Source organism: Mus pahari, chromosome 3 (genome assembly GCF_900095145.1).
Source record: "Mus pahari chromosome 3, PAHARI_EIJ_v1.1, whole genome shotgun sequence".
Lineage (NCBI taxonomy): Eukaryota > Metazoa > Chordata > Mammalia > Rodentia > Muridae > Mus > Mus pahari.
The window spans coordinates 74023610-74044161 of NC_034592.1; the positions used below are offsets into that span (position 1 = coordinate 74023610).

A 20552-nucleotide genomic window follows, 5' to 3' on the forward strand; every position below is an offset into this window, starting at 1 on the left:
TGGGCTAATATCCGCTTATCAGTGAGTACATATGTAGTGACTTCTTTTGTGATTGGGTTACCTCACTAAGGATGATATCCTCCAGATACATCCATTTGTCCCTGGGATATTCTTATCCCCTTTCTGTTCTATGAGAAAAAGCTAATGTGACTTCCAAGTCAAAGATATAATACAGTCAATAATGCACCATTTAATCTATCCCTGGGATATTCTTATCCCATTTCTGTTCTATGAGCATCTTCTTTAAATTTTTGTTAGATTTATCCAGAATTGTTTGTCCTATAAGACTGTAACATATCTGTAACATTTTCTATATAATAATATATATATATATATATATATATATATATATATATATATATATATATCCCAACCTGCAAAGACATCTCTAAAATAGTCATCCTCTTTAACAAATGTGAAGTCTCATCATTTTCATAATTAAACTAAGAAACCCATTGGAATTCTGACTATGTATCAATAGCATGATCTGGAACTCCCTGTTTGATGTTATTGTAAGTTCCAGACTTGATTCTCTTGAAGGTTTCCTATTTTGATTCAAAGAATACTCTAATACCTGTTCTATGGATTCTAATTTATTTTCAGTAATAGTTACAATTTTAAACATCTTTTTTAAAAAAGAGATCAAAATAAGACAGACTTTTTAAAAGGATTAAAAGAAATTAGAAGCTAGCTTAAAGACTATAGAAGTTTGGACCTTTTATGACTCATTGTAACTTTGGAAAGAGGTTCATTATGTCTGTAAGCTTCTCAGACTAACACATGTCTATGGCAGCTAACCCTGCCCCTTTCACTGGAGCTATGATTTGCCCTCTAGCTTTCCTAACTCTGGGGTTCTACAGTTTGGACCCAAATGGACTATGGTTTAAGAGGGCTGTTTGTTTGGCATGCCCCTAAGCCACATTTTCCAAATGTCCACACTTTCCTAATGGAAATTTTTACTTCTTTATTCCCAAAAGTATAAACCATAGTACTTAATAAAAGTGTTGTAGATTGGTACTGTTTGGACTTTGATGCTAATTCAGTTCTCCTAGGATGGGCTGAAGATAGGGAGTGAGACATGTACTCAGGTGACATCTTGTGAGCCAATCCCCTAATGAATAAAGGAGCCAATCACTGGTCAAGTAGACTTCCAGGTTGGCCAGAGGAAGAAAAAAAGGAGGAAAGTGTTAGAAGCCTTTGGAACGGGGATAGCATAACAGCAAGATGAACAGCTAGAGTTTCTGGTATCATGGTGGATCATTGAGGATTCACATCGGAGGAATCAGATTTAATAGGGCTTACAAGATAAGATTTTAGTTGTTTAGTTCAGAGATTGAGATACCATTGTTTTTGAGCTAAGTTTGTGTGGTGTTTTTCCTCCTGAGGCAATTCAACTAGGTTCTAAAGAGAAATGTGCATTCTCCCGATTTGTACCACAATGACCATGAAGCACGGGGCTGGCTGGGAAACAACCCATCAGTGGGCATCTAGCCATCTGGGTGGAAAGATGTCAGAGTTTTGAGTCAGAGTCCCCAGTGCATGGAGGGTCAGCACCAGAGGGCAGAGAATGGCAGTGGTGCAGGAAGATTATTGGTTGTCTTTGTTTTTCTTTTTTTTTTTTTAACATTTCCTGCATCTCAATAGTGTCAGGATGGTGGGAAACAAAACCAGGCTGCTTTGCTTTTGTTGTTTTGTTTCTGTTTTTGTTTTTTTATGTCAAACTTTTTTTTTTCACATAGTAGTTAACTAAGGATTTATTTTATTAAATTTTTAATAAATAGCTATAACATTTTAAAAACCTTTTATGATTAGCAACAATTTTACATACATACATACACACACACACACACACACACACACATATATATATATCTTAAATATATATCTTTTTAAACTTTTTTATTTTTTATTAATCATTAAATTTGTTTACATCTCAAATATAATCCCCCTTCCCGGTTACCCCTCCACAAACCCCCATCCTTCATCTGCCCTCTCTCCTCCCTCCACTTTTTTCTTTATGAAGGTGCTCCCCCAACCCAACCACCCATGCACTCCCACCCCACCGATTCAGCATCCCCCAATAGTAACCACAGATTTGTACTGTTGTCAATCGAAGCTTTTTATTGCAAAGTGAGAATGCTAATGGAGTGCCATGTAACAACAGACATATAACAACTCTCCCAAACAAAGTTCAAGGAGCTCCATAGAAAGTAATAGGAAAAAAAAAGTAGCATCCAGATGTTCAGAGTGTTGTGAAAGGAGTACTCTGTACATGGTATGGATGCTACACACAGGAAATCTAAGTATCGCCAATTAGCTAAGATGACTGCACACAAACAAGGGGGTTAAATTTTTCAGCATGGAGGATGGAGGGTCTCCCAATGTTCCATCTCTGGAAAGAGTAATCTAAAGATAGCTGATGGCTATGAAGGGAGAAAAGTCACTTTTGTTGGAGGTGGTGATATTTTTATACGGTAAATGTTATTGATATTATTTCACTTCATCTGGCTTTTTCCAGATACCACATCTACCTTCATGTTCTTTCTCTGAAAACCAAGAAAAATACTTATTGATAGTTTTAATAAATGTCCCTTATAGTCTCAGGCATTTAAATATTTGGTCCCTGTTTGATTGCACTGTTTAAAAAGGTTATGAAACCTTATTCGAGAAAGTGTATCACCAGGGGTGTGATTTGGAAATTTGTAGCTCATGCTACTTCACTGCTTTGTGCTTGTGACTGATATGTTATCTTTTAGTGACTTTCTCCTGTTACCATGGCTGCCATTAGCTGCCATGCCTCTCTTCCAAGATGGACTTTCACCCTCTAGAAATTTAAGTCGAAATAAACTATGTTTATCTATAAATTCTGATCCTTTTTTGTTTTTGTTTTTGTTTTATCACAGCAATAGAAAAATAACAAAGACAGGAGTACATCTATTGATAAGTTCACAGTACACCAATAAATGGCCCTATACCATGAATATGGGAGGACTAATTGAACTTAGTGTGTTATAACAAAGAATGACAAGCTGTTTACAGAAGAAAATGGAGGCAGTTGAGGGTAGCCAGGAGAGTTGGAAGCAGGAGACGGTGATGGATATATTCAAAGTACATTGTAAACATGTGTAAAATCTTCAAAAATAAGTATAGCATCCTTTATATCATCTTTAAAAATAAATGCATATATTTGTTTTAATTTTACATAAGGAAAAAATTATTGGTTGCAATATTGCAAACATAATAATATTTATATTATAGTTTTGCTTTCCAACATTGGAATTATGAACTCATTAAACTCAGGTGAGTCGAAGAAATGGCAAAACTATATAGTCTGTTGCCATTGACTTTGTCTGTTTTTCATAACGTAGATTAGATATGGTTGCTGAAGACCCACACATACTTCATACATATGACGTAAAGGATTCAAGCTGAAAGTAATCCAGAAATATCCTTCCTGAGGACTAGTTTTCACAATATTCAAAGATGTTATCCAAGCTTCTAAGGAAGAAAAGTAATCTGTAGTTTTGGCCAGTTTTAAAACCTTTAAACCACAGGACCACATTAGCAACATGACCCCAATGGTGTAATCATGGCACTTGTATCTTGAAGGTAACAAACAGTTGTCTATTGTACTTAATGTTTATTCAATATGAGGAAATTCATGCTTGGTACTCTATACCTAGTAAACTATCTGTGTCTGCATAGGTCATTGTCCTTAGAAAAGAACTAATTACTATCATTTACCTAAATCAACATAGTTTTTAACTATATTTGAAAAACTGATTTTTATATCTATAAATAAATATAGCTCTCGCCATTCAAAAATGAAGCTTCATTTTGCAGCATATAAAGACCATCATAGAAATCTATAATAGCTCAAAGTGATGAGAACTCACTGTGGCATGTCCATTTCCAATTGAAACACCATCTATAACACAGTGCTTTACACTATGTGTCAGGAAAATTGGCAAGAGTGGTGGACAAATTAAGAGACCCAGAGGATCTATGCAATTATCTTTTAGATTTGACAGGGAAGGTGAATTGGTGGAATCACAACAACATGGTTTCATAAAAATGAACTGTATAATGGCAAAACCAGTTGACATACCAATGTAGATGTGGAAATCTCTTTAGGTTGCATGAAGAGCTACAGACCTACAGACAACCAATGGCTTCTGAGACAAATTATCATTATTCTCCAGTGATTGAGTTTGTTTATTTGTTATCTAACTCCAAAATGTTGATCGTAAACACACACACACACACACACACACACACACACACACTATATATATATATATATATATATATATATATATATATATATATATATATATCACTAATGGAAAGGAAGTGGAGGGGCATAGGAGGACTTGGAGAAGTGAAACAGAATTGTGGAAATGAAGTAAATACAGTACATGTATAGGAAATAAATTTTTAAAAATGAAATCAAAAGTAGTTGGGGCTGTGAAACAGACAGATGGTAAGCAAGGAAATTATGTAAGGGCAGTATCATAGCATGTTTGAAAACTTTTTTTTACACATGTAGTCTGATGTGATATGTACACTTGGTTCAGATAATGTCTTAGACCCAAATTGTAATCTTTTACAAATTTTCCAATTCAAGATATGTATATTTGTTTAGACTCTGGAATATAAAACAAAGAAGTTTTAAACATTTACTTTTATTTACTATTAGTAAACTTCATACAGGTGTAAAATACTCATTGGTTCTATCTATCTTTCATACCTTTCATATACATGAACTCTCTTATATCTTCCTCCAAACTTCATCTCTTCCTTTTATAGCTGTTTGTTTATCCCAATTATTATAATAAGTGCTACCACGTGGTCATCAACTGGAGTATAGGAAAAAATACCGAAGATACATTATACAAAACAGAAGGAAACCAAGAAGGATGACCATTGTATGGATACTTCATTCCTCCTTAGAATAAGGAACAAAATACTCATGAAAGGATATAGGTACAGAGACAAAATTTAGAGCTAAGATGAAAGGATGGACTATCCAGAGACTACCCCATNCGGGANTCCATNCNATCATCAGCCACCAAACCTAGATACTAATGCTCATGCCAGCAAGATTCTGCTGAAGGAATCCTGATATTGCGGCCTCTTGTGAGGCTATGCCAGTGCCTGGCAAACACAGAAGTGGATGCTCACAGCCAGCTATTGGATGGAACACAGGGTCCCCCATGGACGAGCTAGAGAAAGTACCCAAGGACCTGAAGGGGGCTGCAACCCTGTAGGTGGAAGAACAATATGAACTAACCATTACCCCCTGACNTTGTGTCTCTAGCTGCATATGTAGCAGAAGATGGCCTAATCGGCCATCACTGGGAATAGAAGCCCCTTGGTCTTGCAAACTTTATATGACCCAGCAAAAGGCAAGGCCTGGGCCAAGTAGTGGGAGTGGGTGGGTAGGGGAGCAGGGGCGGGGGGGGGGTATAGGGAACTTTCGGGATAGCATTTGAAATGTAAATAAAGAAAATAATAATAATAAAAAAAAAAGAAAAAAAAAGAAAAGAAAAGTAGCTCTCCTTGCCCCATAAACCATCAACATCTAGAAGCTACTCAGATTAAGTGTGAGGTTTCAGTAGCCTATCTTCCCATATCCCAATAGTATATTTCATCAGTTTGATCTTGTGCAATTCTTGTATAAGTGACCACAGCTACCATGAGTTCATATATTCAATAAGCATGACATTTCCAGAAAAGAGCATTATTTCACAGCACCCCTATTTTCTGGTTTTATATTTTTCCTCTTCAGTAGTCTTTTTACAGTTAATCTGGATGCATTTTTCACTTGAACACATAAAATTATGAAAGTAAAATTACCAAATTAAAATGGTTTACTCTTATGAAAATTCCTGTTAAGTATGGTTTCTTTGATTTCTATTCCCTGTGTAAGAGGTAAGAAATATTGCTCACTTTGTCAGCATGTTAGGCCCATTTCTTCCAGTGAATATCTTCCAGTGATATTCAATTCTTTGGTTGGATGTCAATAGGAGAAATCATTAGGTATTTCTCTATGGAATATGTCACAGAATCCACTGGAATCAGATATTCACAGGAGAAACTCACCCATAATTGGGTTTCTCAAATCATATTTTATATGTGAAGAAACTGAAGTAACTCAAATTTAATATAATTGTTAAGAGGAGAACTTAATTGCAAAATTCATATGATGCAGAACACCAAGATTCCAGATTCTGTTTATTCTCCTTTCTTTGTACTTCTAATTTCTGATGATCACAATGATTTATGGCAAGCTATTTTCAGTATTTTTGTCTTTTCTATTTTCAAACACACATATTTTACAACAAATACGTTGTTAAGGCAGAGATTGACTTGCAAGCATACTCATAGCTAAATTTCTTCATTTTTTTGATTTATAGAGTATTAAAGTTGAACTGGCTTTATTTTTATTGACAATACTGAGAAGTTAATTCATAATGAAAGTATGAACAATCAATTTTCAAACCTTATTGTTAATACGTTTTCTATAGAATGGTGCTATCTCCTTCAAAAGAATGACTAAATCATAAAGTACTTAATATAGCAAATGTTGGCTCCTTTTTTCTTTATGCATCAATTTACCCAAATGTAATTATGTAATTCCTCTCTCTCATATGAATGTTGTATGTGTGTTTCTGCATATGTATGCATGTGTGCACATATAGTGTTAGAGGAGAGTGTATGTATCTCTGAAAATCTGTGCAGAGTACAAAGGAGTAAATTAAGTATCTACAAATAATCCCTACTATATTATTTCCTTGAGATAAAGTTTCTATCTGAATATTTATATTTTTTTTATAAAGTACAGTGAGCCCTCTGAAAACTGACTGAGTCCAATTCACCAGTACTGGGATTGAGTTGTGATAACATGCCTAGCTTTTACACGGAGATAGGAATCAAAAATAAGTTCCTCATGCTTGCACAGGAAGTATTCTCATCCACTGAACTATCTACCAAGTGTAATAATTTAATATCTCAAGATATATCATAATCCAAATTCAATCTCTTCCACAGTTTCCTGATGGCATTCTTCATTTCCTTATTTCTGAAAGTGTAAATCATAGGATTTAGCAATGGTGTCAGGATGGTAGCAAACAAAAACACATTTTTTTCTGAGAAGAAGGCAGATGTAGGCCTTGCGTATATTAGTATGCATGGCACAAAGAATAAAACTACCACAGTAATGTGAGACCCACAGGTAGAGAGAGCCTTACGTCTCCCTTCAGAGCTGTGGGTTCTCAGAGAGAACAAGATGACAACGTAGGAAACAAGCAACAAGGAAAAAATAATGATGCAGATAGACCCACTGTTGGCAAACACCAAAATGACAAAAATATGTGTGTCAGTGCAGGCAAGCTGCAGTAATGGGAACAAGTCACACAAGAAGTGATCAATGACATTGGGGCCACAAAAGGGCAGATATGAAATGAAGATAAGTTGTATGGTAGAATGCAAGAAGCCCCCTGTCCAGGCTATCCCCATAAGAATTCCACAGAGCCTCCTGTTCATGATGGAACAGTAGTACAAGGGCTTGCAAATGGCCACATAGCGGTCATAGGCCATGATTATCAAGATAATCACCTCTACCCCAGTAAAGAAGTGCACAGTAAAGACTTGTGTCATGCAACCTTCAAAAGAAATGGTTGTCCTTTCATAAAGCAAGTCCACAGTTACCTTTGGTGTTATGATAGAGGAAATGCATGCATCCAGAAAGGACAGGAATGCCAAGAAGAAGTACATGGGAGAGCCCAGAAGTGCACGGCTATTTATGATGGTAACCACAATTATCATGTTGCCTCCAACTGTTGTAATGTAGACAAAGAAAAATACAACAAATACTATTTTCTGAACCTTTGGATTCTGTGAAAGTCCCAGGAGTAAGAACTCAGTCACAAAGCTCTGGTTTTGCATTATTCTTGAAAACAAAGTGAAGGGAAAATCTGTTCACCTGTATCTGTAATTGTGAAAAAAATAATTATACTATAAACAAGATTATGCTATTACCACTAACCAGCTGATGCATCATTATATAAAATTGTCTTCATTTATTTTTTACTATTAAAACATAGTATTAGAAATATTTTGAGGGCATTGTTGATTATTACATAAAATTGACAAAGAAAAATATGTGAATACTTGAAATAGCCACATTTAAAATATTGGGGCAGGAATACATCTATTTGGGTTATAGAATAAAAATAATTTATTTTCAAATTGTCAAACTCTAACAGATACTTAAAGTAAAATATTGGAAGATATTTTGACTCCATATCCTAATTATAAACTAAAGACCACAATTTACTCTTCACACCCTCCTTCTGTATGGAACGAGGATCAGATATAGACTATAGATTGACTGACCATAGCACTCCCTTTTTACCAACAGAAGGACAGGTAAATGTGTTTTAGGGTATATTAGGAAATCCTGGCTACATTGAAACTGTGTTTCAAAGTATAAAGTGGACTAGTACTTCAGAAGAATGAATCTATTCTTCATACAACAGAAAAAAACTATAACACAACTTGTGACATATCTGTTGAAAGAGTTGAAATTTCACTTTTAGGATATCATTTTAAAATGTGACCAGAACTTCAAAAAATTATGCTGCTGTCATGACAACTAGTTGAAAGAATACATAAAAAGTCACTACTCAGAACTCAATCCCCATAGTCAATAATGTCAGAAGTTAATGTTGCTTTTTTTATTGGTAGAAAAGTGTAACTACCTGTCATAAGTTTAAAGAAACAACAAGCATAGATGTGATTTTAACAGACACTGAAAATCTTTTTTTTTTTTCTTTTTGCTCTTTTGAGACAGGGTTTCTCTGTATAGCCCTGGCTGTCCTGGAATTCACTTTGGAGACCAGGCTGGCCTCAAACTCAGAAATCAAGCAAAACATGTTATCTTAAAAAGAACATATGAGTGAGTAGGGGTACCCTTGCAACAGGGTCCCTTTCTTTATTAAGGTATCATATTATATTTTGTCCATATGTGAATGTCACATCTTGCTTAAAGCAGTTGTGTAAATGATGGAGAATCAGAAGAGAATGAAGTCACCACCAACATACAATTTTAGAAAACCACATAATTGAAGAAAAGAAATAATTCACTGATTGTAATTTATAGCCTTGAGACTTATTTATTAGACATTTATACAATCCCATCACATTTGAATACATATAAATCAACAAAATATATGGTTAGAAATTATACAAATCGACTACAAACTTACCTGATAATATTGAAGAATGACAAAGAAGGTCAAATTTGAAAATGTCACAAAGTTCCTCATGGAAGCATTTCATTACAGTGGTAGATATAATTGAGCCTTTTAAAAGACAGCTGCATTAATCACAGAAGGCACTTCCATGAATCATTTAGATAAATATTACAGTCTTGGATTGTCACAGGCATCTTCTGCATACACAATCTTAATGTATCAATAAAATATAATTTTCTATATGAATATATACATATATACTTGTATAGGTTTATAAATGAATATTTATATCCATTGTTAAAAAACCTTCACCATTTTAACAAAATGCTTGATTCAATACATTTAATACATGTGTAAAATTATTTTTTTATTTTTCAAATTATATTAAAAACATAAACAATTATAGAAATTTAAATATGTAACTCCAGTCATAAATTTTGAATTAATTTAAATAAATTTTAGAATTAAAATGTAATTGTGAAACTAAAATCATAGTAGGAAAGTTTACCTTAGGATATGTCAAAATATTTAAAACTAGCTCGAATATTTTTCTTAGGGGTTAAGAGTACTTTTTTCTCTGTAGAGGACCTGGGTTTGTCTCCTTGGACCTTTATAGTGTTTCAGGATGATCTTTAACCCCAGTTCCTGGAGTTCTCTCATGACTTCCTTGAGTATCACACATACCTGGTACACACATGTGCATCTCACTCAGTCAGACAAATAAAATAAAAATAAACCAATCCTTAAAGGTACTAGAGATGAAGAAATATCTAAAATATTAACAATGAGGATGATTATGTAAGACTATTGAAAATTACTCTCCCATGATTCTATATTAAAACACTGATAATATGAGAACATCAAATGAAGTATTTTAATATTATATTTATTAAAAATAAAATAAAGTATTTATTTACAGATGTTTTCAACACATAATTTAGAAAGGAATATATAAAATAATAGACATATCAGGATGTATTTCGGCTAACAGAGACCACCTCCAGTAGATTGGCATGGGATCCAGTAAAGGGATGGGACCACCCATCTATCTCAAAATTTTTAACCCAGAAATATTCCTGTCCAAAGGAAAGACAGGAACAAAAGTGGAACTGAAACTTAAGGAAAGGCCATGTAGAGACCACCCCACCTAGGGATCCATCTCATCTGCAGACACCAACCCACACACTATTGCTGATGCCAAAAAGGACTTGCTGAAAGGAGCCTGATATGGCTGTTTCCTGAGCGGTACTATCAGCACCTGACCAATATAGATGCAGATACTTACAGCCAACCATTGGATTGAACCTGGAGACCACAATGGAAGAGCTAGGGGGAAGGACTGAAGGAGCTGAAGGAACTGCAACCACATGAGAAGAACAGAGCTCCCAGAGACTAAACAAACACCAAAGAGTATTCATGGAGGGAGCCAGGACTCCAGATACACTTGTAGCAGAGGATGGCTTTATCTGACATTAGTGGGAGGGCGAGAGGCTTTATGCACCAGTATAGGAGATGCTAGAGGGGTGAGGCAGGAGTTGGTGAATGGGTGGAGGAGCACCCTCGTAGAGGCAAAGGGGAATGGGAAGGGGGGATGAGATGGGGTTGGTGGAGGGGTTGCTGGGAAAGGGGATATCATTTGAAATGTGAACAAATAAAATTATTAATAACAAATAAATATATTTTACAAAATAAAAAATAGGCTCTTATAATAAATATGTTCTAATTGAGGTGCAAATACTCAAAATTAGACAACCAGACTAAAATCCATGATATTATACTTTCTTTAAAGTTCTTTAGAAGTTGATGAAATTTCTAAATGTTATAGAGTTTTCAGATGTTACAGAGTTAGTAAACTGAAAAAACACAGAATCTTCCATTAACACTTAAGTTCTGACAATCTTTCCATAAAGGGCTGTACTGTGGACCCTAACCAGGTCCATACAATCTTTAGTTTCAAATCTATATACTCCTCTAGTTATTATTTCATTCTTCTTGTATTTTTCCTAAAACAGTCTAGTGCCATATCTATAATAGTCATTCTATTGACTACTCTAAAGCTCTTCCTGGTCTTACTCTGGGATCTCTCACAACAAGAACTGTGGTCACTGAGCTATTCCCTGATCCGTGGCCTTAGAATTCTTTACAGGCTGCTTTTAATTTTCTTCAACACTCTGAGGCAGCATCTTAATGTTTAGGTGAAATTAGACAAAGTTAAATCAGAAGATTTAACTCTGTGACTTGAGTCATGATTTTCTTTCTTCTCTTTGCAATATGTTACAGCATAGGTTACTCTGTATTTTTAGAAATAAAGCACTTTATATTCACTCTCAATAATTCTGTATGCACATCAGCACTTTTTTTTTTTAATCACATTCCTATATCAATGTTCTTCACACAAGCACCGGGGAAAGTACTTTTCAGTTCAAACTTCAGAAGGGGGTATAAACAAGTAGGTTGCACACACATGTAGAAAAAACTGTTATTGGAAAGAAAGTACAAAAATAAACTCAGTTACATTTGTGAGTTATGTGGTTTCAACTTGATAAATCACTGAAAAGTATTAAATTTCATTAAATTAAAGAAATATGTTCAAAATGAATTAAGAGAGGGGACTGCCTTGGAAGAAAGAGAAGAAAAGAAACAAGGAAAGGGGAAGGGAAGTGATCAGACAGGAAGGGAAGGGATGGGGAGGGAAAGCATTTGCAAATTATAATCTCCCATTGAGCACTCTGGGCACTTGTACCATTATTATTTGTGAAGTGCTGCTTTCTAGACTTATAGTGAATCATTTTATCTATATTTGTTTCCACTGACTTTAAACAATGGGACTCTACTGAGGTAAGGAATTTGAGCAAAGAAGTTTTTACAACTCTCTTGAGGCAGGAGTGGGTGGGTGGGTGGGGGAGTACCCTCATAGAGGCAATGAGGAGGAGGGATGGCATGGGGGGTTGTGGAGGGGAAACCAGAAAGTGGGATAGCATTTGAAATGTAAATAAATAAAAGAACCAAAAATATAAAATAAAAAAGAACACATTTATGAAGCTAAAGATTTATATTTTCCAGATCACAACACCCAAATGCTGTCACTTTAATACAATTTAAAATCATTTATGAAGGTAAAGTTTATACCTTACGTGCTTTCCCATGGATCAGTTGTGTGAAAAATTTGGTGAAAGCCATCTTCTAATCTCTATTGCAAAGTGTACATTTAGTGGTGACCCAAAATACTCTGTTGCCAGTCTACTTTAAGAGAAAGAATGACAGGGCTAACAATGACCAAAGGCTAACAGTCCTGTTTCACAAGGACTGTATTCATCATGATCTTCAAGTAATAGAAAAATGAATACAACAAAGTCCCTCCTTCACTGCTACAGGAATTTAAAGATATTTCCCTGAGACACCACGAATCTATGAGATTGATTATGAATACCCTAAGGGTTTGCAAATTTTCTGCCCCCATGAGATTCCAAGACATAGTTCTGTCCACCTTTTTACTTCCTTCAGTGATTAATAATACTTATAAGCATCTCCAAATTTAGACTGTACTGTTAATTTTTTTCTGTGAATACTGTTGAATAATGTTCTCATCATGATTCAGGAACAAACCCCGTTTCATAACATTTGTAATATGGTGTTTATTTGCTGATTTTAAGCAAATTTTCTTTGTCACAAGGATTTTTTTCAATAAATCTGCAAGTTAAACATGCATTATTTTGGGAAAACCTAGAAAGGACTTCACATTAAAGAACATTTTCTGTTAAATATACAAAGAGATATATATTAATAGGAACATTATATATTTCTCATAAGAATGCTTTGCTTTTATATACTTTTAGACAAGTTCATATATGTACTCATAAAATCTTCATGCTATTGAGCACTAATACCTCTCTCTTATACCACTCCCATTAGTGCTGACCCCTTTCCTCTTCCAACTATAACTTTTCTCTTCCACACCCATGCCTTTTAAAAACAGTTTCTAATTAGAGTTATTTGAATGAAGATAAATAGGGAGTTACTTACTGGAGCAAGGGAAACTTACTGGTTAAAAAATGACATCCTTTCACCAGTAACCACTACCTGTCTACATCATGCCAGCAATTGGTGGGGCCTCACAAGTGCCTCCGCTATCCAAGATGGAATGTTGAATGGCCCAGACTTGTACAGGTACACACAGGTAATGCCTTCATTATGTCAATAGCTAACTCATATTCAGAAGAAAATATACCATAGGACTCCTGCCTACCCTCAGGTTCTATAATTTTTTCTGTCTATGATATTCACTGGTATAAGTGATATAAGTGGTGATATAAATCTGCTCCATTTAGGAGTAAACATCAAACAATTATCTTCTCAATCTTTTCAAGACTTGTATGTATGTCTGTGCAATAACATCTCCCTGCTGCAAAAAGAAGCTTCTCTATCCAAGACTAAGAGATGCTGAAGTTTATATGTATGAGTAGAAATATTCAGGTGACAGTATGATGCCTTGCCTATTTAGCAAAGCAGTTGCAGCATATTCCCACCAAGGCCTGTGATTTCACAAACCACAGGCTTTCAGAATGTTTACATCACAAATATGTATTCCCTCCTATGCAACATGCAATCTGAAGGCGGCTTGTTACCCCTTATTCCATCAGCCATGCCATTATTACACCAGTGGGTAAATTTTATAACTTGTTTCAGTATTCCAGAATGCAAATCTGAATTCTAAGCAACAGCTTTGAGGATTGTTTTTTCCAATAGCTGAAGGGCATTCTGAGATATAAACATTTTTCATTAGAGGAGAATGTTCTGAAGGAATTTATGAGTTCTCAAAAAGTAAAAAAAGAAGTTATATATTTCGCGAATATAAGGGAGCAAATTAGCATTACCATTCTTTTTTTTTTTTTTTTTTTTTTTTTTTTTTTTTTTTTTTAAGGAAAACACTCTGCAGTCTGGTTCCTTTATTTCTTTTTGTACGTTAGGCCATGAATTCATAGGGAATGGGCTCCAGCAGCTCTGGCTCTTTTCCGTTAGTCCTCACAAAGTGTGCTTCTCTGGGTGGCGCAGGCTGGCGCTTCAGCTGAACCCAGGTGCTCTTCTCTTTGGCTTCCTTCTTCTTCTGATCGTTCTCCTTCACCTGCTTCAGGAAGCTGTCTCTGCTCTTAGAGTGCTTGATGTGCTCAATCTGCACATTGATCCTCTTGGCCAAAATTTTGCCCTTAACTTGCTTGTTCACAATGATGCCCAAGGCGTGCTGGGTGACATTGTAGACTCTTCCGGTTTTGCCATGGTAGCACTTATGGGGCATTCCTTTTTGAACAGTGCCCATTCCCTTGATGTCTACAATATCACCCTTCTTGTAGATTCGCATGTATGTGGCCAAAGGAACAACACCATGTTTCCTAAAAGGCCTGGAGAACAGGTACTGGGTGCCTCGCCGCTTTCCCTTTGTGTTCGTCATGTTGGCGAGTTACTGGAAGATGGCTGCCGCGGCGGATGCATTACCATTCTAAAATGGAGGGATGGTGTGAGAGCCAGGAATAAGAAGAATGAAGCAAGGCACAAATTTAACAAGGCAAATAGTTATATGGTTTGTTTCTTTTAACATAATTGTAGCCATTTTGTATTTAGCCTCCATTTTGCTCATAAAGTGTAATGAAGTTCATATACTTCCCAGAATTAATCATTGTAGCTGGCACTAAAAAAAAAAAAAAAAAAAAATGCTAGTAGGATAAAATACTATGGTTGTATTATTCATGCTCTGCTTTTTTGATACTCTGCAAATTCACTATCAACAACTCCATTTATTTAGGACCAATCATCTTGAAAGTCAGTTGATAATGCATCGTATAATTAGCCAAAATGTAACACTGCTTCCCCTCTTGCCTTTTGAACTTCGACCCTAGATTTTTCCATTAAAAAAAAAAAAAAAAAACTGCCCTAAGAACAGAGGCACACCTCACTTTGGCTTCCATGTCCTCTTTGTGGTCCTGATCAATAGGCCTGTATTAAGTTGATCAATTGATCAATAAACTCTCATCATATCTGAGATTGGTGGTCAGTGTGTGGCTATTCCCAAACCCTAACAATAGCAAACTTGCAGCTTTTGTTTTCTGGCATGTGATGACTCATCAGAGATCTGAAACAGTAATAGTGTCCCCCGCTATTCATCTCTGATGCCAACAGAACAAGGAGACTCTCTTCACTCAGCTACACCCTTGCATGTTAGTTTCATCAGTGTGTGTCCCATGTTGCTGCCATCTTCCAGCATCCTGGGGTCTCCAATAAAACTTAGGCTTCACTTTCACAGATTCAAGAAATGGACCTACAGAATGTTTTCAGTGACCCTGGTCTTGTATATATTTTGTTGCCTCAGCTTCTCTGGAAAACCATGAAACAGGAGCTGGAGAGATGACTCCGCTGATAAGAGCACTGACTGTTATTCCAGAGGTTCCGAATTAAATTCCCAGCAACCACATGGTGGCTCACAACTTTATGTAATGGGATCTGATGCCCTTTCTGGTGTGTCTGAAGAGAGCAACGGTGTACTCATGTATAGAAAATAAATAAATAAACCTTAAACAACACTACGTAACTCCTGATGTCTTATAACTTTCATGCTTAGAAAACCATTATCATGTATATAATGTTGCCTAGGTTTCCTGAAACTTGAGATGAGCCCTGCCACCCTAAGGACTACAACTATGACAATTTTGGTGAAATCTTGCACTTAGGGCAGATGTTTTAAGATTCCAGTTCAGTCCTGGATGTTTTTCTTTAACAGTTCGACAGTATTTTGGTAACATACCGCTTGATGCAAATTTTAAGCTTCCAGAGCTCTTTCCTCTAAAATCTCTATTATCTTTTGTATCGTTTCAGTCCAATTATCTTTTTTTAATATAGAAATAGGTAAATTATATAAAACATATCCATAGTGCTGGAGAAATGGTTCAATGATGAACAGTACTCACTGCATTTGCAGAAGACCAGGGTTTACTTTTCAGCATCTACTTTGTGGCTCACAAGTGTATTAGTCAAGGGACTCAAGATAAATCATACACACACACACACACACACACACACACACACACACACACACACACATTTTTTAGACTAGCTTAGAGTTTGGGTTAAGTAAGTCCAACAATGTATGTCAAATGAAGGAAAGTCTGAGCATCCAGTAATTAATTCTTCAGTCCAAGAGGCTGAATGTCTCAGTTGGTCTTCAGTATAAGTTGATCCCTACCCCCATGTAGATTCTAATGCCAATGTAGAAACTAACTTATCATAGAGGGCAAAGTTAAGCAGGCAAAGAACAAGCATTTCCTTCTTTCATTTCATGTCTTTTATGGAAGCTTCTACCAGAAAGAATGGCCCAAACTAAAGCTGGACCTTCCTATCTCAGAATATCTGGATTAATGGTGAGCCTTTTCTCTTAAAATGATTTAATTAAGGAAAACAATCCCCCACAGGTGTCCTCAGCCTTGTGTGATTTAGTTAATTCCAGATGCAGTCAAGTTGATGACCAACCATAACCATCACATAACCATTTGTAACCCAGTTTCAAGGTCCTTAACACCTCACCTCAGTGAGCACTAAACACGTTGCATACATGCATAAGGCAGGAAAAACAGTCATACACATAATATAACTGAATTTAAAGGTTTTAATGCATCCACATCACTGACGGAATGTCCTCCTCTCTTGAAAGTTTCTCTATCCAGTGAATTATTGCATTGTGTTTAAATAATACTTTATTATTTTTCTCAGAACATGATTATGATAGCTGTTCTTAGTTGTAAAATTGACTATATCTGGAATTAAGTAAAGCTCAAGAAACTGGGTACACCATTGAGTGATTGTCCTTAATTAAATAATTTGAGTGGGAATACATACCTTAACTCTGGGCCACACCTAATAACTCATGCATTGGTAAATACACAACCCAATGCTGGAAAAATATAGCATGTAGAAGGTCCCTATTATAGCTCTTGATGGAGTTTTTCTAAACCTATGAAACTTCATGGCAACTGTAACCTAATTAAGGAAATGCTTTATGCGGTTCACAGTTCAGTGATAAAGTTCTTCATCACTGGAGATCATGACAGTAATATTAATAATATTGAATCCACAAGCAGAATGCTCAATATATATGTTTGTTTGATAGTCAAGCTCAGAGAACATTATTGCCCTCTTTTAAAGTGACTCTTTCATGTCAAAAATCAACATAAATCTGTAGCTGGTTTTTGTTTGTTTGTTTGTTTTTACTACTTTGTGGGTTCGTCCTTTTCCCACCCCCAGTTTCACCTACAATCACTAGATAGGAGAAAAAGAAGAGAGAGAGAGAGAGAGAGAGAGAGAGAGAGAGAGAGAGAGAGAGAGAGAGAGAGAGAGAGAGAGAGAGAGAGAGAGAGAGAGAGAGAGACTCTCTGAATCTAAACAACCCCCTTAAATTGTCTACAACCACCCTACCTCTTGTGGCCCTAGAATTTATATACTATCTGCAAAGTTCCCAGAATTCCAAATGTCATGTAATCACAGAACTATCTACAGCTAACAAAACCATACCTCTGCTAGAGCACAAGGCAAATCACACTCTGCTGCTGTCAATAGCTGAGAACCAGGCCCACATCCCCACACCTGAGTTTAAAATAAGACTTTATGTCTGTGTTCCTTCTTTTTAATTATTTCACTTGTTTACATTTCAAATGATATCCCCCTTCCCAGTTTCCCCTCCACAAATCCCCCATCACACCCCCCCCTCCTATTTGCCTCTATGAGGGTGCTCTTCCATCCACTCACCCACTCCAGCCTCATTGCTATAACATCCCCCTATGCTAGGACATCAAACCTCCACAGAACCAAGGGCCTCCCCTCCCATTAATGCCAGATGAGGCCATCCTCTGCTACATATATGTATCTGAAGCTATGGATCCTTCCGTGTATACTTTTTGGCTGGTGGTTTAGTCCCTGGGAGCTATGGGTGGTCCAGTTAATTTATATTGTCTTCCTATGGGGTTGTAATCCCTTTCAGCTCCTTCAGTAACTCCTCTAGCTATTCCATTGAGGTGCCCAGGCTCGGTCAGATGGTTGGCTACCTGTTTTGGTCAAGCTCTAGCAGAGCCTCTCAGGGAACAGCTATACCTGTCAGCAAGAGTTTCTTGGCATCAGCAATAAATTCTCAAAACTTGGCACTACATAAACCTTATATAGATAAATCCTCACATGCATGCTGAGAGGCTAACCTAATAAAAATTCCCTTACATGTGTATCTGGATGCTTATGAACTTGATGGTTTCATGTCCTGTCCCTGTCTACACAGTATTCCCTTGAGTTACTTTATGAATAGAGAGAATAGACACTCATGTGTTATTCCTGAATTTAGAGAATTCAGAGAGCTTTTTTCCCTTTATAGATCTTGTTCTAAAAAATACATTAAAAATTAGAATACATAACTCTTTTTATTTTTGAGAAAGTCCTCACTCTTTGGACCATGGTAGCCTGGTACTTGAACCAGTTTCAACCATCTAATATCCCAGTAAGGGAATTAACGCACAGTCGGTGAACCAAGCTTAGTCAAAAGTTTAAAACTGAAAATAAAGTCTAAAGAGTGAAAGACATTTTCTCTTGCCACGTATTGGGCAGATGATATTAAAGCATATTTAATGTGAGGGGACAGAGCATTGGGTTGACAGCTTAAGACAAATCTTGCACATTCACAGCTTGGTCCACTTAACAGATTTAAAGCATGTTTTATGTATTTTTGTTTAATACATTACAGTAAATGCAGAACTTAAATGATTCATAAAAACAACAGCAACAGAAACAAAAAAAATCTTACAAATACTAGATCTCTAGAAAGAATATGCTCAAGCAACAAGAAATGTTTTCTGCTAATTTAAATTTTATTCTTGTGTCATAATACAAAACGATCATATGGCATGAATTATATTAAGTGTCAGGTAATATTTACTAAGTAATGGTAAGCAATCAGACACTAACATTTCTGTATCTGTGACTGTCATTTTAAACAATTTTTGGTATTTTTCTACCCACTTTATTAAGTTAACTATTATATGTTTCTATTAGGAACAATATTGACTAGCAAGTTAACAACAATGTGTGAAAGTGCATTTGGAAAGAGAGTATACTGTGTAGTTTTAAACAGTTTTAAAATTAGTGAAGTGAATCCAGTTGGGTCTACATAGTTAGCCTGGGATATAGAGTGAGATTCTGTGTGAAAAAGAAATCCTATCTTCAGATATTAAATTTAAGCAATAATATAATTTTTGTAATAATTTTTCTTTCTCTCAATTGCTAGTTTACAAAACCTCAATGTCACTAAGAAACCTACATTGCTCTGGAATATGGGAAATATTGGAAAAATGTGACAATATTATTGTTTCTTTTTTCTCCCAATTTCAAGACACATCTATTTCATCAACCAGTTTTAATAGGAATTCTAGTAGCTAAATTTCTTTCAAAATCCATAGATTTATGAGAGTATATAGTTCACTTGTTGTTTAAAAATATTTGCAAATAAGTAAAAATATTCCACTCTAAAATTAATTAGACTCCAAAATCTATACAACTCACGAGTTTTGCAAAAAGATATAATGCTATAAATTTTTACTTCTAATTCTGTTGTAGAGGTTTTTGGTTTTAATGCTGTATAAGTGCATAAAATATATTCAATACTGAAACTATAAAATTTAATATGAAGCTTCACAGCATCTTTCCAAAAGCCAAGTCAAGATGTATATGTGTTCATTGAAATGGACTTTAACTTAATTCACATTGTGTAAGTGTAATCACACACTCAGATTTCTCACATACAGTGTTAATGCATTATCTATAGAATAGTTTCATGTACTTCTCTATAAGGAGTAATCATGGAGGTCTTTTACAAAGTAAATATTGTTTTACTTTGTTGTTTAGATTATGTTGTGTACATTCAGTATGCACTAGCATTAATTATTTGATGTGTGTGTATTTGTTAATGTATGTGAATATGAAGGAAATGTTGAACTTCCTGCACATGCTAGAACATGAGGAGACATTGAATATATGTGTCTATCTTTCTCTACCTCATTTCCTTGAAAAGACATCTGTGACTGACTGAGTCTTGATCTAGCTGTGCTATTCAGTGATTAGTTGTGCAATTCAAACCTGGGCCTACCTGTTTCTGGTTCACCCACAGTGGGTAAAAAACGATCTACCATACTTGGCTTTGGACATGAGTGGTAAAGATCCAAATCGCCCTCATTCTGAAACACCAAGTACATATATCCACTGAACAATTCAGTT

General features: G+C 35.6%; 1 protein-coding gene and 1 pseudogene across 1 annotated transcript; both read right to left on the reverse strand.

Moving 5' to 3' along the window:
- Positions 1 to 7014: 7014 nt before the first annotated feature.
- LOC110318504 (olfactory receptor 4C15-like) lies at positions 7015 to 7950 on the reverse strand. Its single transcript, XM_021193613.1, has one exon. The coding sequence runs from the start codon at positions 7948 to 7950 to the stop codon at positions 7015 to 7017; it is 936 nt and encodes a 311-aa protein (XP_021049272.1).
- A 6273-nt stretch (positions 7951 to 14223) lies between these two features.
- Positions 14224 to 14706, reverse strand: LOC110319375 (annotated as a pseudogene).
- Between the last annotated feature and the right edge of the window lie 5846 nt (positions 14707 to 20552).